This window comes from Hippocampus bargibanti, linkage group LG09, assembly GCF_051943395.1.
Source record: "Hippocampus bargibanti isolate YZ-2025 linkage group LG09, ASM5194339v1, whole genome shotgun sequence".
Lineage (NCBI taxonomy): Eukaryota > Metazoa > Chordata > Actinopteri > Syngnathiformes > Syngnathidae > Hippocampus > Hippocampus bargibanti.
The window spans coordinates 10,797,224-10,825,032 of record NC_142742.1 but is presented as its reverse complement, the minus strand read 5'-3'; the positions used below and the strand labels follow the sequence as shown (position 1 = coordinate 10,825,032).

The 27,809-nt window shown below is 41.6% G+C and overlaps 1 protein-coding gene across 1 annotated transcript; it reads right to left on the bottom strand.

Moving 5' to 3' along the window:
• Window positions 1-935: 935 nt before the first annotated feature.
• On the bottom strand, window positions 936-26,953 carry ift43 (intraflagellar transport 43 homolog (Chlamydomonas)). The gene is made up of 9 exons (XM_089003680.1): window positions 26,798-26,953; window positions 25,126-25,224; window positions 18,687-18,757; window positions 16,616-16,651; window positions 15,901-15,947; window positions 9,472-9,544; window positions 8,129-8,204; window positions 6,269-6,331; window positions 936-6,058 (listed from the first exon to the last, which is right to left on the bottom strand). The coding sequence occupies exons 1-9, from the start codon at window positions 26,840-26,842 to the stop codon at window positions 5,960-5,962; spliced, it is 609 nt and encodes a 202-aa protein (XP_088859806.1). The 5' UTR covers window positions 26,843-26,953; the 3' UTR covers window positions 936-5,959.
• Between the last annotated feature and the right edge of the window lie 856 nt (window positions 26,954-27,809).

The following is a 27,809-nucleotide window of genomic DNA, read 5'->3' as shown; positions in this document are numbered from 1 at the left end:
AGGCCAGATCCACCCCCTTTAACTGGAAAAAATATTCAAGCAGAAGTGAATTTCTGACCTACACGGGTCAAACCATTGAGTTGTGTTGCCCTCCTCTGCATCTTCGAGATACAAGGTCCATGCTGTATACCAGCGCCCTACGTGATGGAAAGGGTTTACGACAGCCGGCGAGGCCCGACGGGCTACCTTGACCTCTGCGCGCTCCGAAGACCTTGGCGAGCCTGATCCCGTTGGCCTCGGAATCACACCTCTGCGCCCCCACACCCAAACCATTTTCTCCCACCTCTGAGTTATTATCATAATTTCCCAGAGAGTCATTGCGGGGCTTCCACAAGCAGAGAGGCGCCGGTGTTTTACAGAATGTTTGGTGTTTTATTGCCTTGATGTCACTCCTTGGCCAGCGCAAAGGGGCTCTCCAATGATAAGAAAAGCAGTCATGTGAAAAATGAAGGCCCTGGCATACGGGACTGAGAGGTGAAAAGGGAAAATAATAAAATACAAGACAAATGGGAAGCTCGACTATATTTCATGGTCAAACCTTCATCTCGCCTACCTTCTGCCACTAAAAAAAAAAACAAAGGGGAGAGGGTGAAAATATACACAAAACCAGATAATTACATTATAACAAAAACAAGAACAGAGTTGCTTTTTTTGCAGGGGTTGGGGGGTTGCTGTGGACCTGTCATCTGTAAATTTCACAATGGTTTATTATGGCAGTTGTAGTGTGCAATGTTGTGCATATTTAGAATACAACAGGCCTTCTCTGCTGCGGGCCTAACAAAATCTGAATCACACAATAATATGTATTATATTTTGTTCATGAATTCGTATTAAATAAGTCCAAATCGTCTTGTCTTTCAGCTTCTTTTAATTGCTGTTCTCTTTTTGTGCTGCTTCCAGATGTGTTTTCATATTTAAGCATGCAAGCAATCACATTTGGATTGGATTTACCTTTATTTGTCTCGCAGTGTGGAGAAATTTACATTTCACAGCAGCAAAGTTATGAAAGGAAGATGAAAGGAATGAAAGAAGTAGAAAAGCAAAATACATGAGCTGCTGGAAAGGCAGCCACTCTTGCGGCGCCATCTTGAAGTCAAAAGAACAAAAAAATTCAGCCATCAATTTTTACCAGGGTCAGAAATCTACCTGGGAACCTTCACAATCAGTTCTCCTTGAAGGCGCTGGTAACGCGAATTATGATTGGCTAGTTACATGATTGGCTAGTCACTAGCCAATCATATCCGTGAGTGATAAGTAAATACTGGCCAGAGTTTGCACACTGTATCTGTAGTGAGCTGCATAAGCAAATGTTTGATAGATAAGGATTTAATAGTGGTTTTGTCAACCCACAATGGCTGAAGTAGTAGAAGAAATGGATTTGGTTGCATATATACATGTACTGTTAAAGCTATTTTCAAGATACACTTTTCAAGAATAGATGGACATAATTAAGAAAGGTTGGACAGCTCCGAAGCTAGAAAAAATAATAAATAATATAAATAATAAATAATACTGCAACTGTGTAAGGTTATAATAATAATAATAGTAATAATACATTTCATTTCTAAGTGCCTTTCAAAACTCTCAAGGTCACATGATAAGTTTTTCTGTGGGTGAGCAGCAGCAGCCACACGCTCCAGAGTCATGAATCCACATGTTCATCGTAAAAATCCAACAGTTTAATGATAGTATTTCTTAAGTCACTTCAAGTCACAAGTTATTTCCTGGCCAACGACATCCTCTAGTGGACATGGAGTGACTCACACCACACTCGCAGCCGTGGAGTGATTCAGACGTAGCACCACTGAAGGTCACTGAGTGACATGCACAGCCCACCACTGGAATACAATATATGTATATAGGCTATATGAGATTTAAAAGTGTCATCCAAAATTGAGTATTATATTGTCTGTTGTGCAATTTGTTTTGCATCAAATTTCAGTGATATACCTTAGGTCAAGAATTTAAATATATTCTGATTTTCTTGGCTGCGTGATGACAATCAATGTCTATATTAATGCAAGATGGTCCCAGAAAAACAATAAAATAAAACTCAGAATTTAAAAGGAACCAGATTTCAACAAAATTGGTGATAATTCAAATTAACATTTTGTTTTGTTGGCAAAATGTATTTTCCTGCATTACATAACAAACACATCCATTTACGCAACTGGTGTCCCTTGTTTTGCGTCCCCAACTAAAAATATAAGGGGGAAGAATTGCTTGCTTTGCTGTTCTAAAGTTGTTGCTATAAATGTCAGTCATTTTTTCTCAATAGTTTCAACTTAATGTCAAAAAGAGAAATTATTTTTTGTTAATGGTGTCTTATTCCGCATAATCCACATTAAGCCTCAATGTATTCATTTTACTGTATGAATAAAGACGTTGACATCTTAAAGCTTGCATTCTTGGTTTTTTTAGACCACTAATCACGCCTTCGTGAAAGACTGGTGCTTTGGCTGGTTCCGTGCGTCTGAGTGATGCCGTGCTGGCCGCTTCGCTGTGGTGGTGGGGTGGGGGGTGTTAGGGGGGCTAGTGACCAGCGCATGGCCCTTGATGGAATAGAACTGGTTCTAATATTGCACAAGCTTTAGCATGTCTGTCTTCACCCCTCACTCTGTATCTAAGAGGCCCAAACAATCGCTAAATCTTACCCATTTTCTTTAATTAGAAAACTGCATATTGCTTTTGGTCCATAAGGGAGACAGATATTGAGAGCAGATAAGATACAGTAAAGTCTTGTTATATCGATATCGGTTATATTGATAGTACTGCTTATTACGATACTATTTCTATGAACGCAAGGAGAAAATTTACATGCCGCAGGATCGGATATATCGATAGTCCGGTTATATCGATATTTTTTCAGACTCCCGAGAATATCGATATAATGAGACTTTACTGTACATAAACTTCTGTTAACACCAGAGTATATGAAGCATATAAACTCCATATAAGCCTTCCAATTAGCACTCAGTTTAGAAATATGTGAGCAAAAGCTATCGCAAGAGGAAGTAAAACAAAAGAGATGAGAAATGGTATGTTTTTGTTTTTTTAGGTCATATCAGTTGCATCAATTACTGCTGTACCTAATAGGTGTTATGGGCAAAAAACATGAGAAATAACAAAATGGACGAAATTTGAACTCGTCAGAAGGGATTTTAATTTCAATATGGACAAAATTGCATTTTAAAAATATAATAATAATAATAATAATAATAATAATATGAAAAAAATCTATCTGTTGCACTTTGAAGTAAACCATTTCTAATTAACGTTTTGTTTGTTTGTTTGTTGATTTCTAACATAATGATTTTGGGGACATCGTGGCTGCTCTTTTGAACAGCTCAAGAGTTATAGATTTCCCAAACGTGGGGAACAGATGTTATGGTTCGATGAAACAAAGAAAAAAAAAATCTTTATAATTACAAAAACCACTCTGCTCGTCACCAAAATAACACCAGAAGGACACTGAAGTGACGTTAAAAGTTGTGCATTTTCGACTTTGTATTTGTTTACTTATTTATGTATTTATTCATTATGGCCACAGTTACCATTTGAACAGGGGTGTGCACTTTATTTACCGTATTATCCGGTGAATAAGGCGCACCCAGAAGCCTTGATTTTGTTCAAAAGATGACCCTGCGCTTTATACATAGGTGCACCTTATATGTGAAGTAATATTGAGCCACAACAGGACTCCATTTCCCTCTGTCGAAGAAGCCTTGCATAACCGGTGTGCCTGATATTTGGAAATGATTTATATATTTATCTTATATTTGGAAAAGTTTTTTCCATTCATTGAAGGTACGCCTTATATATGGATAAAGTTTGAAAATACACCATTCACTGGAGAGGCGCCTTATACACTGTAAAATACTGTAATTATTGTAAAAGATGTAGGTTGATTGATCAAAAATTGCAAAAACAATAAACAAATAATAAATAAATAAAATCAAGCTGGACAAAAAAAAAATGACAAAATGAATTGACAATTGCCAGTCACTTAAAATGTCTGCAGGGTTCCGCCGATTCACACTAGAAACAAAAGAATCCCTTTTCAAGAGGTTGCTTACTGTAATTGAAACATATAATATTAGGGGGAACAACAAAAGCCGTCACACTTTGGGCCATTGTGTGTTACCAGTAATAGCGTTATATTAATAGAAATATGACAGAGAGGGAAGAAAAATAAACTACTGACAGTTAAATCACTGTGTGGTCTGTCTGCTAGCGCGCGGTGATCAACATGGCCTCAGCCTCACTTCACCTACAAGTGACACCGTGTTCATCCAAAAGCTTTTGCCGTAACTGCCGCCTCCTTCACAAGAAATATTGTTGTTTTGATGTGATTGAATTCACCGCGCCCAGACAAGAGGAGGTCATTGCGAGTCCTGCCGCAGCATCCCAATACACTGTAGATAATAAGCAACATGGGGGGAGAATAAAGGAGAGCATTGGGATGAGGCGAGAGAGAGGTCACTTTGAGAACCTGGATGAGAGCACATGCCAAACAGCATCTCTGCATCCCTCGGCCCCCCACACCCCCATCCTCTTCCTCTCTATAATCCCCTCTCTGATCCACCAACGTTTGCGGTACGCATTGGAGGCAGGCCGCAACCCTCGACCACCGGGTCCTAATCTGAGCCCTCGCCGCAGCCGCGGTCTACCTCTGACAGCAGCGGCCGGCTGCCAGCGTAGGAGTGGCAGGCTTAGCCTTCTCCAGAGAGACAGCTAGAGGTTGTCTCTACATGGATGGGCACTTCGCAGCTCGGCGGGGGCGGGAGGAAGGGGCAACGTAGCAGCTGCTCAGGACATATGGGCAGAATTCATTAAGTCTGGCAAAATGAGCCAATTGTGGAGGTGGCAAGAGTGAACGTCTGTATGTCTAATAGACAAATACTCAACTGCATTTGAGCTCAAGTATTCCACAGCATATAAATATTCAGAGTACAAATATCCCGCTTGATAACTTCATCTGAAGTAGCTCCACTTGATGAAGCAGGTTTGAGGCCTACAAAGTGGGCAAAACAAAAAAAATCCTGTTTGCATTGGCAGTGATTGAGCTATTAGCTGCACAGACAGTGTGTCCTTGAGGTCTTTTTGCGGCGTATTTTCAAATGTCAAGAGAGTGCAGCGCATCTCGGAAATAAACCCAATCACAATCTGTAAATGTTACAACTGTTTCCCTAATAAAGGTGCACGCACGTCGGAGGCCCGCATTGAAATTCACACCCATGAACCAACATGCGACTAAACTGAATGCTGATCGACACAGCCGACTGGTGTTCAGCACGCAGTTGCGCAATGCATTTGATGAATTAAACAGAATTCAGCACGACCGTGTCGTAGCAAACGCTGTCCTTGAACCCTCGCTGTCCTCATTAGATCCCCCACGACACCCACCCACCCACTTTAAAGAGCAGTTTGAACAAGAGCCAATTTACATCTATTCCCGTCTGTCCAATATAAAGGTATAATGTATGTTAATCCACCCGGTGTCAATAGGAACTGTGTTCAATGCATTTGAGATAATAGTGAAGAAGGGGTTTGCTCCTATCGAAGAGCGACAAGATAAAGTCAATGGAGCAGTCAATAACAATAAGGTTGTGGGCCTTAATGAAGAATGTTAATTTGAACACAATCAACTGGATTTCAGCTGAGCTGATTATCAACCTTGGACTTGTATGAGGATGTTGATAATGACGGCTGTTGAGTGGATACTTTTGCCGCACCCCATCGCAGTAGGACTTTTAAAACTCCTGGTGAAAGTCCCAAAAAGTCAGTGATGCAAAAACGCAGCAATATTAACATACAAGTGAACTTTATGTAGAAAATGCAAGATAAACTGTACAAGCTAGAGATTGTCAATCATACTAAAGTTTGGATGATTGATGTTGCTGGCTTCTCCGTTCCTGCCTTGGGCTATTCAGTCCGGACTTTGCGCTCAAGTTGTGGCTTATGGAGCCTGCTCGTCATTCTCTCCTTGATCCCATTCCGTGAGCAGCTCTGAGGACACCTCTGTAAACAGATGATCCCAGTCCCAGAGCACATCTTCCTACAGAGCAGCAGCCCAAGAAGAATTGGAGGCAGACAGAAGTGTAACCGAGAAAAAGAAGATGAGGAGAAGTGGGAGTGGAATGGGGGTAATGCTGTTCATGTACACATCATAAATCTTGATTACCTAGGAGGCAGGTTGGACAACATCTGCACCGTTCTTTGGTCAGAAGTCAAGAGATGATATTTGTGGAAAACAAAATGCACTCACCTCCTTCACATCCTGCTCTGGCGCTAAAACCTTTGTCAGAAGCTTCAAGTCGATCTCTCCATCCTGAGGAAACAACCCAGGAAAGAGTGGAAAGGAAAGCACACCAAGTCAAGATAATACAGTGATACCTCGGTTTACGAATGCTTTAGCACACGATGAAGCCTTCGATGAAAACCAAACCACACGGTCGAACAGTGCCCATGTGGCTGGCGGACTAGTTTTCCACATCCCCTTTGAGTGCAGACATGGTTTGCTATCGAGTGGATTACTTTTGCTATTATCGGACTGAAAAAGACCTCACCACAGGCTAGTGTTAAGCCGAAGAGAACACAAAAGAAAATTACGGTCGAGCAGAAGGAGATCATTGAAAAACACGAACGAGGTGCTGTCAATTCTCTAATCACGGACATGGGGCATTTATACGGTTCGCGATCACCTCGCCAATGCCGGATGATTGACTCAACGCGCCACCGTACCTGGAGTCTTCCTTCGATGCGCGAGTGTATCCGGTCCAAGGTATTTTCCCGGCGTCCTGTAAATGTATGTTATCTTCCGGGATTGCGTAATTTTGCACTCTCGTGTGCCATTTGCTTTTTGGCGTAGTCAGCGGGTCGGATCCTTCTTACTCGCTGTGTTTTCTTTTATTTGTGAATAAACATCCTGCTTGGTTAGTACGTGTCCGCTTTGGGATCCCAAACATTCCACTACGTTCCGACGAGTCAGCTGCCGTCACTCTCGCTCGGAACGTGACAGCTACGAATGACTCGGCTACAGGATGTTCTTTTCTCTTAAAATAGTAGTTCCCGATCGGTGTTCGAACTACGAAGCAAGAATGTCTCGAATATTTTGTTCGAACTATGAGGCGTTCGAGAACCGAGGTACCACTGTACTGTAATTAATTGTAAAAACTATTTTTTCTGATGAAAGAAGAGAATCTGAGGTTTCTTACGTTGCATTAAATGTTTATGTAGTCCTATAACTCAATATTCTGTGGGTCCTGGAATTTGAGTGAAAATGACAAAAGCCTTGGCACCGGAGTGGACACATCTCTGGCAGTGAATGAGTTAAAGGACAACCAACGTCACTTTTTTTGGTTCCTAACTGACATCAGAAAAACGTTTTATAGCATCTAAAATACACGCAGTATGATATTTTTAGTCAAATACAAAACAACAATAAAAATGACTTAAAGTGTCTAAAAAGTACTTCAATTTGAAACCGGAAGTGGCCAGTTTCAGAAGGTACCGCCCCCATGTTCGTGGTGTCACGGCAAGACGTCTTGCCTTGCTCGAGAATCAAAACAATGCCGACAGATTCGCCTCTTGTTACTCATCCAGTTATGAATACGATTCAAATAGTTCTGAAGAAGAAATCATACATGTTTGCAATAGATTAAAGAATTTATTCCGTGTCATTTTGAGGCATCAGGGGTGGGAAATGTCACACCCCAAAAAAAAGGCAGAACATGGTGACAAAGCCGTGTAAGAAATTAATCAGCCCGTTTCCACAGGCTGATTAATTCCTTACATGGAGCTTTGTCGCCCTCTTCTGCCTCTTTGTGGTCCTACACGACGTTTTCAGACCAAAGTACAGCAAAATGCATTGACATGATTGATGGAAGGACTGCTACAATGTGTCCTTTTTTCAGTCAAGGGCATTCCTTCAGTGACGTAACGTACGGACTCGTCACCAACTCAAAAACAAGACTTCCGGAATATTCAGCGCAAGTCTTAAAATGTAAAATATAGCTATACATTTTACAAATTATGGACACAACTTGTCCGGAGACGTCGGTTGTCCTTTAAGGAACCCTGTAATAATAATAGAAGATATACATAAATAAAGACACTGCTGACTTACGAGAGTCTGGAATGCAGAGTAATATTTCAGATCGTTGTCCAGGTCTCTGTAGGTCATTACCCGGTTGACTTGAATGCTAATTACAGGACATAAAGCGCAAACAATTTCACCAAGATATTTATATTTCAATCAACTTCATGCAAAACATGTGTTCCAAGAAGAATAGTTGTTGTCCGTGTTGACTTGAAGTAAAAGAAGAACAGAAAGCAAGAGACGGACGGGTTGCCAACTGCCAAACGTCTCAAACCGAAACCCAGCTGCTTATCTGCGGGTCACAATTAAGTGTCGGGGGTGGGGGGCTCTGAAAGTGGCCGGGGCCTAGCAGCGCATGCCAGTCCTACTTATTGCACATTACACGCTACATTGCCCCCGCAATGAGTTCAATGTGGATATTATCTCGCAGAGGGAGCCCCAGCCTAATAACCTCCACCACTGTCATAGCCTCGCTACATATTCGACACATGTCGCCGTGGATCTCACTGCCCTGTAAGTCAAAGGACCTGTTTTGGTAAGGGACCCAGTGTAAAATTCACACCTTTCATAAATCACACCTTCCAAGTTCTTCCTCATTTGCAGACGGATAATGTGACATACTCAGTGGCAATGGGAAGTGTGGAGCACGTGTGATCAATTCATCATTCGTTTTTGCGCCTGTGATGGGTAGCATTTTCACAGCCCCGCTTTGTTCAGCAGAAAGATTGGTGCTGTTGGACAGTCTGCGACTGGATGGATGAATGCATGGCTTGAGGAGCACGTGATGAGAAGAAAGGAGCGTCAGCGCAGAGGCCAATGCGTATGTGGAACTGTCGCGGCTTGGAATTGAAGCGGATTTCAGTGGGACATTATATGTGAGACAATCCCTCTTCGCCAATGGATGCTACAGCTTCGTGTTTGCTTTCCGCATTTAGCTTGTAGCAAACATGCACATTTCACCATGACATCACTGATCATTGGTGAAAAGGACACTTCAACGTGCACATTTCACCATGACATCACTGATCATTGGTGAAAAGGACACTTCAATAATAATAATAGTAATAATAATAATGAATGAATGAATTGAATGACTGTCTGTGTCTTTGGTGTTGTAACACATTGTTATTTAGTTATTTTTTGACCTCAAGATGGTGCCGCGAGAGTGGCTGCCTTTACAGCAGGTCCTGTATTTTGTTTTTATACTTCTTCCTTTCCTTTCCTCTGCCTTTCATCACTTTGCTGCTGTGAAATGTAAATGTCTCCACTGCAAGACTAATAAAGACTAATCCAATCCCTCATTCAGAGTAAACCATTTCATTTGTGACGGCGGATGTGGACGGGGGCGGAAACCTGGTCTACGGGCCTACCTGGGTGGAGCTGCTATTTGCATGTTGAGATCTTCTTCCTGCACTTCATCCAAGTCTGGAATGACTGGAATATCTAGAAACACAACACAATGGAAGAATCTTGAATTGAATACAAATGCATGTATTTAATTTGGGAGTTTGTTTCAGGGTGGCAGCCCGCTCCCCCCATACCACTTCCTCTGTCGTTCATACGAGCGGCCCTGTCAAAACAGCCATGCGGCCATGAATATTCAGCGAGTGAGGCGGCAGCTCTTCCCGCTGCGAGAGGGGCTCTGGCCAATGGCTTCCCAGTAAGCACCCCCTGCTACCTTAGCATTTGGGCCCTGTCAGCGCTGCCCACCCCGAGGACCCGCGGTAGTTGGTGGGCCGACCTCCGTGTCCACTCTGCCACTCCGACTGGGGCAGGATGCAGCCACATGCAAAAGTGTCTGCTCGCGAGCCCATCTGTGTGGGGTCGGATGTCACCACGAGGCCTGGCAGGAACTGCGGAGCGCAGAGCCGCCAGCCCGCTGCTCAAACAGTGGGAACCCGCTTTAATTGGCAAAACGCAACAGGAGTGAGGATGGATCCACTCCCAAGAAGGACAAGACAAACTTTCGCAGCATTCAGCGTTGAACATTTGTTAGAGTGGAGAACAGTTGAGTGGAGATAATGACACCTAGAGAAAGACGGGATGGAAATGAGCTGTTCAAGAGTGCCTATGCTTGTATTATTAAAAGCTTAATTTGTTCAATAACTTATTCACGAATTTATTCAGGAATTGTAAATATGACGTAGAGCGCAATTCCCGAATTCGTTCGGGTTTTGTTTTTTCATGCTTGGGTGCCAATAAAGCGCTAGGCATGGCCTTTGGCAATGTTTTTTATTTTCCCCAAGGGGACAGCATAACCCTTTGGCCGTGTTAGCGCTTTGTTCCAGCTACAGCTGTTGTTAAAGCCCTATATAAGCCAATATGTATGTATTGCATTGTATTTTGGAAAACTGCCCTCATTTCAAGCTCTTATAACTCCAACCCCAGATAATTTAGGAATTAACTTTTATTCTGATGAAAAAGGGGAGTCTAAGGTTTCTTACACTGCATTGAATGTTTCTGTTGTCCTAAAACTCAATATTTTGTGGGTCCTGGAATTCAAGTGACAATGACAAAAACCCTGGCACTGGAGAGGACACATTTTTGCACGTCTGGCAGTGGATGCGTTAAAAAGGTGGAGTGATGGATTTTTCACCAATGGTGAAGTCCAACAATCAGTACTTCCTGTGTCTTTGTTTCTCAACATTCGTAACATGTCTGGGAAATGTGACTTTGCTGAACAATGTTTAGTCCGGATGGGCCATCAGACTACGGATGCTAATCAGCTGTGCAGCAATGTGTTGTCAGTGACCGAGACAAGCATATCAAAAACAGCCACATGGTGGCAGAGAGCTGTTGAGTTGCGTAAAGAGGTCTGGGATAGGCTCCAGCAACCCCCCCCCCCCCCCTGCGACCCTGGTCAGGATAGACTGTGTGAAAAATGGATAATTCAGAGGACAAGTTTCCTTGTCAACTTTTGGGGTAAGAGAATGACCGCACCCCCCTTGAATTTCTTGCTTTCTCTTTTTTTAATTAAACAAAATTGAAAATGCCTAGCTCGTTTATACGCTGACAAGATTCATCTGTGTTTCTGATGTCCAAATAAATGCAGGCGTTGGTATTTCATATTCATGAGGCCCCGGTGACACTTTGTCCTCTCATTTACAAAGCACAGCGTTCAGCAGAATCCATCCCCCCTGGACCCACAATCAAATTTAATGGTCTTAGTGCAATGACATCAAAAAGCCTTGCCACCCAGCTCCTTACAAATAGCATCCTGGCTCGTCTTTCTGTCCACACCCACTCTGACTGACACCACTTCAGCCAGAAACGCACAAGATTTGAAACAATCTATTGTCTATGAAAAATGCGAGACTCGCTGGAAACAGACAATATTTGGAAATGAGCTACATGTTTAATCTTGAGTAGAGGTGAAATAGGACAAGGGCCCAGACAACTTCCATCGTGAGGAGCCCAATCCTCTCCAATGTCCACCACGCCCACCAACGCCTGTACACACACAACGCGTGTCACATCACATCAGGGCTGATAGCGAGCGGCCTGAGCAGATCCTTTTTACATGATCACCTGCTTTGCTGTAGCATGTAAATATTAGGAGGGGATCATTTGCGGCCAAAGTAGACCTGCTGGAAACCGCACAACCATCTGAGCATATCAGCTGGGCCTGTTACAATGGACATCAGGGTCCAGTCAAACACTCAGCTAAGCGTAAAATCCATTTTGAAAAGAGTTATGAGATGACATTCAACAGATCAGAGGTTCAGTGTAAGAGAGCGAGACATGAAACAGATGATTGTGTTTGCAAGTCGCGCCGCTATTTGAAGTGACCGTCGGGAAGTGGTGAGGGGCAGCCGATGGGGCGATCGGAACTACGACCTGGGCTCCCCTCTTTCCCTCAACCCAGTAGCCAGTGGACACATGGGATAAGCATCACAGACATAATCAAGATGGTCGGGGCTATCTCACTACCCTTTAGCACTGTAATTTCCAATGCCCCCCTGCCTCTGGCTCCATTTTAAGAGCGCTCTCTCTCAACAGTGTGAAATCTTCCTTTTGCTGTTATAAAGGAACTGAAATTCAAAATGAAAAACTGGCCATTTTTTGGCCGGGTAACACAAGCAATATTTGAGGTCATATTATAGTGATTATCTTAGAAATTAGAGACTTAATGGTTCAGCAATAAACAACACAAAGGCAGTGTTTGCAATCGCCTCCCCTCTCCAAAACAATGCTCACAATCCTTGCCTACGTGCCACCATGTAAAGGGAATTGCTTTGATTGGCCATGATTGAAGTTGGCTGTGATCGCTCCCACCGCGGCGCAGACTGCTCTGTCGCATAACCACTGGTCTGCAGGGATGCATCTGGGAAATTAAAAAAGGGGGCCAGTTGGTCCCCTTATGTTTGAAAAGGGGGCCAAATTCTAAAATTAAAAGGGCCCGAATTAACAAGATTATTGAAGTATACAAAACTGTTTGAAATAAACCAAAATGCATTCATTGGAGCACGATCTTTCTAAATTGCAAACTAAAAACCATTATTTGAGTAAAATCTATTTTTATACCATAGCAACAATTTAAATTCAAGTCAAAGAATGTATTCATACATAAAATAAACAAAAGAAGTTTCCCTGTGCTATTTTGATATTGTAACAGTAAAGACAAAGAGAACAGTTTTAGCACTATATTTCTCACTAGTGTCTACTTAAATACATTTCTTTGCTTTGAAGAATTCCAATGTGCCTCAACAGCGCTGGAATCATTCCCATTGTCCACTAAATTCAAGTCATTAACATCAGTTTGTTGTCACTACCCTCTGCCGACTTATTTGATTGTTTCTTCATAATGTGGATGTTTCATTTGCAACAGATTCTTTTCTTACAGAGAGTGACGTTTTTAGTTGTTCAATTACCTTACATGTTTCGCCGTGTACTTCCGCCTTCGTCAGAGTGATATTCAACACATCAGCGATCAGATTGAACACCTAAAAATGCCAGTTTGTAAGAAAAGAATCTGTTGCAAATTAGATAATAAGTAGACAGTATGAACTTAACACAGCTATTACGTGGATATGTTTGTTAACTGACTGTTTTTAATGGCTTTTAGGGTTTTACTCATGTTCTCACGCTCCTTATTGCAACCATCCGCCACGTTCGAAGTAAATAATAATACATGTGTAATGATGTAACTCTTCTTTTCCTTTTGGCTTTTTCCTTCAAGGGGTCGCCACAGCGAATCAGTGACCTCCATCTTCAGAGGTATGATCCGCATGTTTGTTTTGGCCAAGCTTTTACCCTTCCTGACACAACCCTCTGTATTTATCCGGGTTTGGGACCAGCACAAGAAGACTTATGCCCCTTTGTGGCTTCAGAACAAGCAACTCGCTCAGTAAAAGGCTCCCAAACAGAAAATGGTAATTGTCACAGCAACAATCAAAAGAGCAAAAATAAAAATAGTAAATGAATGTTCAGTGTGTTCTACCGGAAACAAATTCCTTGTGTGTTCTACATACAAAGATGATTCTGAATCTGATTCTGAATTCACCTTTTCAGCAGTTTCCGGCGGATCTCGGACAAGCCTGAGATACTCTTGACCACGACTTTGGAACACACCGAAACAAATGCAAGGTGATTATGGCTAGATATCGCTACGGCAAGATGGCCGACAATAAAAGTTAAAACCTCTGGAGGATAATAGTTTTCAATTACTGTTGAACGTCTGTGTAAGCTCTCAGTCGTACAGGAGTGGTCCATCGATGAGAAGGTTTCTTCAGCCGTCATCTGTACAAAAGTGAAGGTTTCGGACGTTTCATTGCAGGAGTTTCTGAAAAATTACAAAGAGTCCTTTGGCAACATAAAATTCCTACTTATTTCAAACCGATAAACACGTTAAGGCAAAAATTAGTGCATCCAAAAGATAGGCTACCAAATGAAAAACAAAGTAATGTAGTTTATTCCATACATTGTAAGAATGAAAATTGTAAAGAGCAGTACATTGGGGAGACTCAACAAATTCTCAAAAAAAGACTTTATCAACATCGCAGGGATAATACTAGTGGGCCTCAATCGGCAGTACATTTGCACCTAAAAGCTAGCAACCACTCATTTGACGACAATGAGGTTAAAATCTTAGCGAAAGAACATAGATGGTTTGAAAGGGGCGTAAAAGAAGCGATTCTTATAAAACAACAAAATCCTTCGTTAAATCGGTCTGGTGGGGTGAGGTTCAATTTGGATCGTTCATACAATAGCCTGCTCAGGCAAAACAGGTTAGGCAACTTTCGCAATGCTGATGAGGGTCGTTATGCTGATGAGGTGATACCGGAGGCAGTGGGGGTAATAGGCCAATCGTTAGTCAGGAATGTAGGAACAATCAGTGGGGCCACAGAGAGGGGTCCCCCGCCCCTCCCAACCTGAGAGTAGGGACCTATCATAGCTGTGTCCGGCGCCACCATGTCTGGACATTAGGGATATATAAATGGGGCCGATACGACCAGTCAGACTTTAGTTCGCTGACGAAGCCTCTTGGATAGGAGGCGAAACGTCCGAAACCTTCACTTTTGTACAGATGACGGCTGAAGAAACCTTCTCATCGAATTACTGTTGAACTAAATTTGTTTCTTTAGCTATTTTCACAGAAATATGTTATATGTGGCGCGATATACTCTAATTGTAATAGACTTGCGCCGGTGTTGGCGCAATGGAGTTACAAAGTTGCCAGTGCTGTCAAAATGCGGAAATGGCGCAAGGGCGCAGGCCAGATGCATCCCTGGTTCTGATCTCATCTGGGCCTAATTCACCTACAGTTCCACCATGCACCACGCAAGATTTATGTTAATCACCCAAGTTTTTATATGAGCAGTAATCTGTTTCATACCTTGTAAAATAACTGTTGATAATTATTGTGAGAAAATTAACATATTCAGTGTCACTGATAGAAAAAAGACAATTTGTTATATCACAAGCCTGCACCACATTAGGACCACTTCGCATTAATTAGTAACCAAGAAGTATGTCACATTTTCCAGAAGGTTGACTGCAAACACAAGCAAAATGTTCAATGAAATACAATATTGAGTATCATTGCAATCTTTAATAATGGTCTCGCGAGCAATTTTTACACACACTTGTCTGTCTCAATCACAAATTTAAGAGTTATTAGATGCGGAGGTACAATGTTTCAACACATTTTCCTTGTGATATTCATCTTGAGAATACACATTACATTGCATATTCTCAAGATGAACATGCATTACATTGCTGCACGTGTTTTTATCTAAACGACATCGCGGAATAGAATATATGGAACTCCAGCAAAAGTGTCAAATCTGTTTTGTTCTGGTAAAATCTTTCCGATGTGACAAGCTCCTTGTCGTAAGGCTTTTCAGGTATTTTCACAGCTCAGCCCAGCAAACACATTTGTTTGTTGTGCACAAAACTGGACCCTCGGGTGAGTGGGTCAAAGCAAAGATGTTCCTAGGAGATCTGCTCGTGTGTGTACGTGCGTGTGCAGTGATTAACTTCATCGCTCTTGGGATTCTGACGGGGAGAGGCGCTGTCTGAATTCCCTCAATACTATTCCGCGTCAAACAGAGATCTAATTTAACCTAATGAATGTGTTCATGTTTATCAAAAGGTGAGTGGTTATTTAGAAGATGTCAGTGGTCAGAGTCAGAGCTCTACATTCACATCGCATCCAAGGAGAAATGTCGCCGCCTCCAATCTTGACGGCCTGCTTATCTGCACTATTGCTCGGAATAAATGTACTGGGGAGGCACCGGAGGGTTCCTATCTTCCTGTGAGGAGAGACACAGAGCGGGGGACTGTAAAGGGGCACTTACCTCCGTCATCATCTGATCCTTGGGGAGTTTCTGGTCTCAGCCGGCGGCTGTAAAAACAGAGAGCGTGAGAGTAGTTATTATGGATTACTTTCTAAATGCAGCGTAGTGAGGATATTTTACAGGCACGTAGATTTGGTTGCTCAATTTTTGTTAGCTCCCCTTCATTGACGCTCAGACACTTGCAAGGCTCGGTGAAACCCTTGAGCGCCTACAATGCACTCTGCAGAATCAAATACGCTGCCCTAGGTTATTTTTGTCAGGTGTTTTAAGCCGTGCATGATCTTTGTTTAGATTGCTCACTGGGCCAATCTATTTTATACCCTTTTAATAGAGAGCGCCAGCTGCCACGATGCCTCAAAAATAGATGCCTGCCTGCATCCTCTTCCTGCTCTCCACATGACCATTTCTATTCTGGTCACAGCGTCACTGTTAGTCCAAGAATAACAGCAGCGCTAGGCTCCGCACAGCAATAAAAGTGATGACAACTCAGTCATGCTGAGTTTTTTTTTTTCAATCATGTTAAGTGATTTTTCTTGGAAGGTAAGGATTAGGTGCAACCAAGGACAGGCTGAATGTGCGCCAATTCCACTTTACACCACGGGAATGATTTACATTTAAAGGTCTATGTTTATCCTCATGCAAAAAATGTCACTGTCATTGAATTCAATCAGCAGAACTCTGAAGTATGGATGACTAAGTGGCGGAGTCAGCTTACTCTTCCAGGTCGTCTGCTGCTGCTCTTCTTGAAGATCTGTGGATGTGCAGAAAGTGCAAGAAATTGTAAGGGAATGGTCACTTAACAGGTAAAATTTCTTCTGGTAAAATATTATATGTATGTTATAAAAAAAGAAATCTTAGTCCCCCCTTATCTTAGGTGTCTTATTTTTTTAACTATTCGTCCAAAATCTGACTCTTGCACTGTACATTCTGTTAGTCAATTTTAGTAAGCGGCATTTGATTTCCCCAATTCTAAAAGCCTTTTCGATCTCATCTCAATGCTTTTAAATGTTGTGTTTTTAGCACACTGAGTTGCCCTGTGAATGAAATATGCTTCCTGGTGATATTGATCAAATCAAACACTTTCTTTGAGACTCTGTAAAAACTAAAACGATGTTTGAATGACACCTCTGTTTCAACAAACGCAGCAAACAAATTTCGTAAAAAAAAAAAAAAAAAAGTAAAAAAACTGTATTAATAAAGCAATATTTTTCTGGGGATTTGCGTACTTTGGTTAGGAAAGATAAGTCGGTGTCAAAGAGGATGAATGCTATTTCACTCTGGAAAATGTTTGTTTGTTTCCGTGGTTACATAGTGCCCCCTATTGGTAGTAATGATGTTACCGGCTGTGGCGGAAAAAAACTCCACTGATCAAATTTGAAGATATTTCAGTATTCCACCTCAAACGTTGTGCAAAATGTGTGCATCGGTAGGGAAGAAAAATACATTTTATTTTGCAGTTGTTCACAAGATAATGCAATTTCTATTCATTTTTCATTAATGCTGCAAGAAAAACTCACCGCCACTTATCACACCCTCAATCAAGAAGCTAATGGATGCATGTACACATCATGTTACTGGAACCTGAATCGTATGTTTTATGCTACAATGCTACAATTATGAGAATCCTACGGCTGTGAATTTATCAAGTATGTGTTTTCTACAATTTACCAGCTCCCTCAGTTATTTGATGTGTCTATGAACTTTGTAATGCTGACAGTGAGCAAAGCAGATGTCCAACCGGGCAGGGCAGAGAAGAGCCGAGAGCTTCATGTACCTGCCTGCCCTTGGACTATGTCCTGTCTGGACAGGGGCGGTGCAGCTTCCGCACTTAAGACACATTACTGGCTCCTTGATTAAGACTCATGTAAGGCAAAGCGATAGACATGGTAAAACTGTCTGGAAAAAAAGTTGTGAGGGATAAAATATATTGTGACAACCCGGTTTCAAAGGTTCATCAATAAACCGACAGATCATTTAGTGTCAATTAGAAGTGATAGATTGACAAATCCCGGGATTTCTGCGCTGGGATTAGTGGGTGGAGGGCGGCGGTGATTGAGCATGAGGGGTGACATTGAAGGGAAAAGTCCTTGCTGGCTCCAGGGGGGGCCATTAGTTACATTGTTTCAGAGAGGATCAATGCACGTGCAAAACCCCTTTTACACCTCCTGTATTCCAATGGCTTTGAGGCTGGGAATCAAGTTGGGTGACCAAAAAAAAAAAACATCCAGAGAAGTGACGCGCTGACCTTCCGGTAGAAGGAGGGGAAGGGCTACAGACTTTCCTGGCCGGCTTGCTTTCAATGAAGGTGCGGTCAAAGATGCAGATGATCCATCACCTTAAAAGTTCCTGTGCTTGTCAAGAAATTTGGAGAACTCACATGGTAGATATTCCACCAATATGACGCATTAACAGGAGATGCTCTGTCCTAACTATTTAATGACTGTCTCCATGTTGTGCTGTGCTCCACATGTACAGCAGCTCACATGGGGTGATAAAGGGTCCGCAACCTCTGTCATGATGGGACCGGCTGACAAACAGCGCTCTCTTGTGGCTGATGTATGAACCGTGTCAATTACGTACTATCTTGTGAATAGATGAAGACAAATGGACAGGGCCCCGATTGGACTGGCTGGCTTTAACCTTGTTGAGTCACAGCTTGGGGCCCAAATATGCATTGATAAATAAACTTGTTCCACAGAATTGAGCTTCATTGATAACGTGCTATGCAGCAAAACCGCTTGCTGTCTCCAGTATGGCCGTTGGAGAGAAAAGATGAAGAGACATACTTGCCAGGACCGGATCCGGAGCTTTCTTCTGCCCATCCGCCTTGCCTCCTTGGCGGTTTGGGAGGGGGACCCTGGAGGAAGAAATTCAACAACAAGAGATATTGGTGAAAACATGATCTTATTTTTTCATATCAAGAATATAAATATTTCAGTTAGTGGTGTTTACACGATTTGAACCACTGCTGATTTGCAGCAATCTACTATCACATGTTGGTTTGCGACCGAGTCGTCGCAAACCAACTGTAGGGCCCCACCTGCAGCTGCACGGGTGTTGGTCATTTTAATCAGTAGCAGTTAAAAGGATTCCCGGCACGACCAGTCAGTGTCAGGTCATTGTTTGTTTCACCCTGTCAGGTTTGTTTCTTCTTGCCCTGTTTTACTCGTGGTTTTGTTTGTTATTTTTGACCTTTTTGTTCTAATGACTTTATTTGAGAGTGTGTTCCTGCCGACTTTATTTAATACAATTTCTCAAATACACCCTGCTCCTTTCTCCTGCCTGCTTTGTTGGGGTCAACCACCACCATGCAGGGTATACAAAGTTATCAATTCAAGATACCTTGAGTCAGTCATATTTTTTTGTAAATGATGAGTCAATTTTGGTGTGGTTTCAACTTGTTCTCATCATTTTTAATGAAAACAAAAAAAAAGCATGACGAGGGTGTGCAGCTTTTTCATATTCCTGTATGAGTCCTGCGATCGGCTGGCAAACAATACTTGGACAATGAACTTCACATCCAAACCTACTGTATATGCAGCCATTGTTTTCCCAGTAATACCAGTAGGGGGAGAGCTTGTCTGCAAAACCGAATTCACTTGCTCACCAGTGTAATAGACAGATCTTGGACCTGAATTGCAAAGTTGTTCTGAGGAGATGATAAATACGAATGTGCTTGAATAGTTATGCTGCATGCATTTACTTTCGAACAGCCTCCCAACAACGACCACAACATATTGAGCACAGAGTGTGGGAACGGGATAGAACCCGATGGAAGACTGAAATTAAAATTGATGACGTTGAATGGGGGGGCCGAGGGGTGACCTTCTCCCTATCGTTCTTTGATTCTGAAAATAGTAAAACAAGTATACATCTTGATCCTGAGAATGGGACCCTGAGAACTGCCCTTGAATGAATGCATTCCTCTGAGCTCACGATCAGGGGCACGAGACAAATGCATGTGGAAAAAAAACAGGCCACAACATTTCTCATTACCAAATTGAGTCTGCAGAGGACAAAGTGCTCATGAAGATTTTTTTTTCCATTTATGATGAAATAGGAAATAAGTTTTCATGGCTGCCCCCCTTTCCCTGTGCTATTTATAAAGCTGGACGTCACTGTTGGGCACAGGAAGAGGGAGAGAGCTCACGCGAGGTACACACCAATTGCGATGCCCACTTATAGGGAGGATTGGATTGATTAGCCTTTGTTCGTCTCGCTGTGGAGAAATTGACATTTCACAGCAGAAGAGTGATGAAAGTAAAAGGAAAGGAAACGAAGAAGTAGAAAAACAAAATACAGGACCTGTTGTAACGGCAGCCACTCAACAACAACACATGAAATAACAAATAATGTGACACAACACAAAAAACAGGCTTTAATCGTAAGCACTTTCTGCACCCTCTTTGTTGCATGAAGCAGTTCTAGATGACAGAGGAGAGGATCAAAACCTCATTTTCACCAGTGGATCAAGGACGTCATGATGGAATATGCGTGTGTGCTACAAGCTAAGTTTTGAAAGCAAACACAAAGCTGTAGCATCCGTTGACAAAACAGATTGTCTCACAACTCCTGTCCCACGTAAATCCACTTCAATTCCAAGCCGCGAAAGGTCCACATACGTATTGGGGCTCATCTATCATATTCAATTTCGTATAGTTTGTGAATGTCTTTTCATCAAAATAAAGCGGGATTATAAAATGAACAGTTTGAACAATTTAAACGGTGATGAAAAACTGGAGCTGGTTCACAAAATAAACCTGGACTGATTTCTGACTTCAATTTTTGCATGTAGTAAAACCAAATGACAAAGCCAACATTTTTGTAGAAAAAAAAGAAGAGTTTAAAAATGATGACTTTAAATCAACTAGAAATCATATCTAGTGCACAATATGATAAACCTAAGGTAAAGCCACTCAACATGCAAAGACACCTGACAAGCATTCAATGAAGAGGGAATAGGAAGGAGTTTGCTTTGTAATAATAATAATAATACATTTAATTTACAAGCGCAAAACAGTAAAATCAAGAATAAAACAATAAATAATAAAACAGCTGATTAAACTAGACCATGAAAGCAAGTTTAAACAGGTGGGTTTTCAGGTGAAATTTGAAAGTAGGAAGGGAGTCAATGTTACGGATGTTGGGTGGAAGTGAGTTCAAGAGTTGGGGAGTGGAGCGGCTGAAAGCTCTGCACCCCATTGTGGTGAGACGGGCAGAGGGCATACAGAGGTGGAGGGAGGAAGAGGATCTGAGGGCCCGAGAGGGAACGGAGATTTGAAATAGGTTAGACGGATAGGGTGGGCAAGGTTATGAATGGATTTAAATGTAAAAAGAAGTACAGTGAGACCTCAGCCTACGAACACCTTATCTTACGAACCTTTCGACTCGTTGAAATAAAATGAAATTAAAGTGTCGCGAGCGGCGCCGCCGCCCCAGCTGTCAACTCGCACGTGACAATTTCGGCGTCATTAGTCACGTGAAAGCATCGACTAAATAACGCATTTGTGTAAAGTTTACACAACACTGTAAAGCTTTTAGGCGAAGTATGCTGGCAATGGTGGAAATGAAGAATGTTACTCTCAGGGAAGTGACACACAGCATGAGAGATGTGTCAGGCTGAGATTCACATGACAGCCGCGGTGTGCACATGTGACGTCACAAACGCACACCTCGTTCGTGTTTCTCACATCGACTAAATAACGCCTTTGTGTAAAGGCGTTATTTAGTCGATGCTTTCACGTGACTAATGACGCGTTTTATTCCGCGTCCGTGGAATCATCGGACCCACACCTTTTATTGTAATAAAATCTCTGCCAGCACCTACGGGACTCGAAGTGGATGCATATGACACCGAGGAGCTTGTTGCTGACCATAATGAGGTCCTCAACACAGAGGATTTGGTTTGTGCAGGCTTTTATTGAACAGTTCAATCCAGAAAAGGCTATGAGGATCATCAACATGATGAATGATAATGTGATACCTCAGTTTCGTAAGACAACGCAAGTCTGTGTCTTTGTGTTGTCATATTATTTATTTAGTTCTTTTTGTTCTTTTGACTTCAAGACGGCGCCGCGCGAGTGTCTGCCTTTCCAGCAGCTCATGTATTTTGTCTTTCTACTTTCATTCCTTTAATCACTTTGCCGCTGTGAAATGTACATTTCTCCACTGTGAGACTAATAAAGGCAAATCCATCCATCCAACGACCATCACAAATGTAAATAAAGTGACTTTATTATACAGTGCAGTGTATTTCTTTCATTACAATACAATAGCACATTTATTACACATAGAATAAGGTATGTTGTGTGTAGTTTTAAGGCTTATTTAGTTGAAAAGTATATGTTATGGAAACCTGGGAACGGATTATTCCCATTTTAATGGTTTTCTATGGGAATTTTTTTTGTGTGCTTTACACACTTTTTGGCTTACATACTCTGTCTGGGAACCAATTAAGTTCGTAAGCTGAGGTTTCACTGTATCTTGAAATCAATACGAAGTTTAACAGGGAGCCAATGAAGCTGCTGGAGGACAGGAGTGATGTGGTGAAAGGAGGGGGTATTAGTGATTATCCGGGCTGAGGAATTTTGGACCAGTTGGAGCTCATGGAGAAATTTTTGATTGACCCCGAAAAGAAGTGAGTTACAATAATCGATACGGGAGGTGACGAGACTGTGGATAAGGATAGCAGTGGTGTGAGGGGTGAGAGAGGGACGGAGACGATTGATATTAAGGAGGTGGAAATATGCAGACCGAGTTATGTTATTTATATAGGAGTGAAAAGATAGTGTGCTATCGAGGATGACACCCAGGCTCTTGACCTGAAGGGCGGGGGACACGGTAGAACTGTCAATGGTGAGAGAGAAACTGTTTGCTTTGTGAAGGGTGGATTTAGTACAGATAAGGAGAAGTTCCGTTTTTTTTCACTGTTTAGTTTGAGAAAATTATGCGATGAACCAGGATTTAATTTCTGAGAGGCAAAGTGTAATGGATGCAGATGGAAGAGAGGCGTCTGGTTTACTGGAGAGGTAGAGTTGGGTGTCATCCGCGAAGCAGTGAAAATGAATGCCAAAATTGCGGAAGATATCACCAAGGGGAAGAAGGTATGTCATAAAGAGAAAGGGCCCCAGAACAGATATTTGGGGCACACCAGAAGACACAGGGGACGACCGTGAAGTGAATGAGTTAATTTGGATAAACTGTGAGCGGCCAGTGAGGTAGGAGTGAAACCAACTAGTGGGGTGTGTGTCACGCCTAGAGTGGAAAGTCGGTTGAGCAGGATGGGGTGAGAAATGGTGTCAAAGGCTGCAGATTTGTTACACCTTTTGTGTCATTTTTATACAAATTGTATGTTGACAGAGTTAAATTTACTGGACTGCAGGTTTGCCTTGACGTGTTCTGCATTTCTGGGAGGGTTCCGCTGCATTTCAAACCATGGGTTAGGTTAGCTTGAATTATCGGGATATTACCGAATGAAAATATGTGAACGCCCCCAGCCACACATTACTGTGCCTCCAATTGCTCATGACCAAATATGTTAGGGCTGTTTTAGCAATTAGCTAAGCCCTTGTGCTTTCTAAATTCGAATCTGGTGATGGTCTCCAGGGCAGGAAACTTGTCGTGCCCAAACTGTATGAACCCAAAAGGTAGTGGCGTCTTTGTTTAAAAGGATGCCAGGAATGCAACCAATCACTTGGGTATTTCAGGCGGAAGAGGCCAGGCTTGGTAAATGATGACTGTAAATAAACCCACAGCACGCTGGAAAAATGTATTGAGTTGACAGAGCGGGTCAGAGAGGGCGCGAGAATATTGGTCCCGGTATTGAGGAAGTTGGCCTAATTTGGGAAGATTAGCCTAGAGCGATAGAATTGCTCGAATGTTTCTGCTTGGGGAGTGCTAGCTGCATGACAATTTAACAATCCAGGCGACGTGACTGATTCCATAAATGCCAGCGATGAAGTGATTAGGAATTTCTCTCTCTTAACTGTCGGCACTGCTGTGACTTGTCTTGCATATTTTGGTCCTATATTTAGACACATTTTTTGCATCATTAAATACCAATGTTCTGAGCTGAGAAATCCCTGACAAAACTGTGAGTTTTCTAGATTTTCAGGTGTGCTGCAGATTTTGTTTCATACTTTTATAAATTTTTCAACGTAGCCTCCTGGTTGATCATGTTTTTTGGGGCTTTTTTTAACCATACATAGCTTTAATGAACATAACATGAATGGTTGAAGAACACCTCAAAATGCATATTTCTCCAGAAAACCCTCAACCTTAAGTTTAAGAATAATAAACTCTTGTTGAACACATGTTATTGATCGCTATTGTTGTAATGTGTGCAGGTAATCTGTAATGTCTGAATGTATAATAATGCATTTAATACTGGGTGAGAGCACAGCATAACATACAATGGTAAACTCAGAGGACACCAAACTTTAGGGGCTTTGGAGCATTTGATATCTGCCCAAGAAAAAAAATATGCCAACTCAGGCATTTTAAGAATACTAGAAGGAAACAAATCCCTCCTTTAATACTTTATACCATATATGTCAAACCAGTGTTCAGGTGGTTTCTTACAATTTTATAAGAGGAAATTATTTTAAAAAAGGAAAATGTACCAAACCATTCAGTTGAAATTGATTTTTAGAATGACCCAAGAATGAGACACTAGAATGGTATAAAGTTGATTGTGTTGTACAAAAGCACAACAATGTTCATGCAACCTACCTCCTCGTCATCCTGGATTAATGCATATATATAAAAACATATATATGTGGGGCATAACAAAGTTTGTGGTTAATGCAATAATTACTTCCTGTATAAATAATCATTAAATAAGATTACTTACAAATAGTTAGGGACATTTATATGGGTTTTGGGCAAAATTTCGGGATTGTACATCATGAGTCCAAGATTACAAATAACAATGGATTAACAGTACCTTGCCATTGTAGCCAGTGAACAGAGCCTCAATGATCTGAGAGCTGCCTTTCAAAAAGAGTTGGTTGCAATGCCGCAGCAGACAATAAATGAACTTGTGATCAGCATGGGATTTCGTCAAATTGTAATTTATGCTCAAGGGCACATGACAATCAATTAAGATGTTGACATTTTTCATCGTTTCAAAGAATTATTTGAGATGAAGTAAGTGTATGCAAAAAATTCACTTGGAAGCCGAATATCCCTAACTTTTTGTTATTAGTGTAAAATGAGAGCACATACATCTCCAGCAGAAGCAGATGTGAAGGACTTCTTGGAGTTGCGGGCATCTCCAAGAGATTGGTCTGCTGCGAGGCGGGATCTCCGGCCAGATTTTGTCACCTGCAAATAATGACAGGCAACTCAAATTAGTATTTCACAAATGATATTGTAAAAATGTAATTTATTTCAGAACGACCTTGCTCTTCCATTTGTGTAAATCTGAAATTGTAAGAAATAGCTATTGGCAAAATAATAATAATAAGAAGAAGAACTACAATAATAAAACCTTGATACATGGATGGATGGATGGATGGATGGATGGATGGATGGATGGATGGATGGATGGATGGATGGATGGATGGATGGATGGATGGATGGATGGATGGATGGATGGATGGATGGATGGATGGATAGACGGACGGGCGGACAGACAGATATATAGACCTGTCCATGTTGCAGCTTCAACTATTTTTAAAGCGCTCTATGAATTAATATGTATTGTATGGTATATATAGATAGATATCGGAGGGGAGAGAATTTGTTATCAGGAGCTTTTCCACGATTTGGTCAAAGTGCACAGCACATGATGTGATTTTTTTTGCCACACCGCCTCATGAATTTCCTTTCAAAAAGACGACCGCAGCAGTTAGCAGGTAAAGTTGTTTGTTAACTATTTTGATTGCGGCATACACTTGAGATTCCATAGGAGCTATTTCGGATTCATGAGGTTTGTGGGTTAATGATTACTGTGTAAGTTTGGAATGCTCTTCGGCGCTTTTGCCCATGAGCTTATTCAGCAGGAAGTCATTTGATGCGCCTTTGGTCTTCTTTAAAATACCATAGGGAGCTCTTATTAATGCCTATGCAGTCATGACTCATAAGCTTTTTTTTCTCTTAAATAAAAGAGCAATTCCTTTTTTTAGGTCACATACAGTGTGATCTTCCATGTGGACTCTGACTAATGAACGGCAATCTGATGGCCTGAAGCCTGCTGAAATTTCCACATTTTAAAAGCACTTCCATCTTTAAGCTCATTGGCTTGTTTTTGTGTTATTTTAAGCCACTGTGTTGCTGTGCCGATGACCAATTTGTGTTTGGGAGGCTTTTACTGAGAGTTGCTTATTCTGTAGCCACAAAGGGACATACGTCTTCTTGTGCCGGTCCCAAGCCCGGAAAAATACAGAGGGTTGTGTCAGGAAGATCAAACCTCTAAAGATGGAGGACACTGATTTGCTGTGGCGACCCCGGCAAGGGAAAAGCCGAAAGGAAAAGAAGAATATATCGATAGATAAATAAATACACATTTTAATACCACAGTTCTGACTTACTGTCAACAATGGTTAGTAGTTGAGTGAACTTCTAAGTCCTCCACCAACCAGAAAAACAGCTTAATACTAACTCCTTTCGGGCTCTTGAAGGCAGAGGAGTTTTCACGATCGGCGTAGCTAACTTAGCTTTCGTGTCTTTATCATAAAACGAGACTCTTCCAGTTGCTGTTTATCATGACTGGACAAACAAGAGTGCATCTTGGTTATTAGCGGCTGCAGTAAATAACTACGTTCTTGACTTGCACATTTATGGGTGGCTTATGTAGCTCGTAATAGCATTAGCTCAGTCGTAAGAACAATGCGTCGACGTGATAGACGAAAGAACCCTCATCTGATTAATTTCCAAACGCAACGATTATACTTACGTTTTTAATTGGCCCACTTTCACTCAATTGCACAAAGTCTTCCATGTCGAGCCTGGTTTGGTTTAGTGTAGGCTACCATTGCCACTGGATACCAACTAGCTTCACATCCGGGCAACAGTCATCATGGTAACGCACGGAGCAAACTACAGAGCAGATTTTTTTATTGTGTAATGTTTAACTTTAATATATTTTTTTTACTTCTTTTTAAATCAACAAAACTTCCATCACTGAAAAAACAACAATAATAAATCAATAACGCTATCAGTATCACATGCAGTACTAATTTGTCCCCGCTCGATGTCACTGTTGTGTATCTTTTGAACATGCACTCGCTTTGCCCAACATTTATCTGTGCAGTGTAGTTTCAGATGAAAATATTTTCTTGTCTTTATACAGGTTTTCTTTGTATATTATTGGCGTCAACATTAACACATTAAACAAAAACAACATGTGTATCTGGTTTACATCAGAAATGTGTCGTTCTTACACCGGATTTCCTTCAGTGGTCAGTGGTTACGGCCACCAAAGTTTCTCTCGGCCTTGATGCTGACAGGGATGTTAACCTACACAGAATACCACAATTTCCTTTTGTTTTTACTGCAACGTGTGTGTTGCAAATTCATTTAGAATTGACATTTGTTTCACTGTTATTGCGGCATGAGACACTTGTTGGGAATTTAAACTATATGAACATGTTTATGTCACACAACTGTATAAAATGTTATTCTGGATCTCTGCTTTAAGTCACGTTTTGTATAATATTTATTGATTTCGTTGCTTAGTGGTGCATTAGTGGGGTAATTCCCCCCTAAAGGCAAATGTACTAAAACATGGTCTCTTATGGAACGGTTTTGCACATTTACATTTGCACACTATACAGTTGACATTTTTATTTTGTTATGCTTAGAATATCTTGTTTTCTATCCTTTCACCCCACCCCAACTCCATCCCTTTTCAATTGCTGCTGTGGACTGCAAATTTCCCCATTGTGGGACAAATAAAGGTATTCTGA

Coding starts and splice junctions, on each gene's coding strand:
- ift43 (XM_089003680.1), bottom strand. CDS start 26,842: ATGGAAGACTTTGTGCAATTGAGTGAAAGTGGGCCAATTAAAAAC. Junction 25,225..26,797: donor AAAGTGGGCCAATTAAAAAC/GTAAGTATAATC, acceptor CATTATTTGCAG/GTGACAAAATCTGGCCGGAG. Junction 6,332..8,128: donor ACTCTGCATTCCAGACTCTC/GTAAGTCAGCAG, acceptor TTGTTTCCTCAG/GATGGAGAGATCGACTTGAA.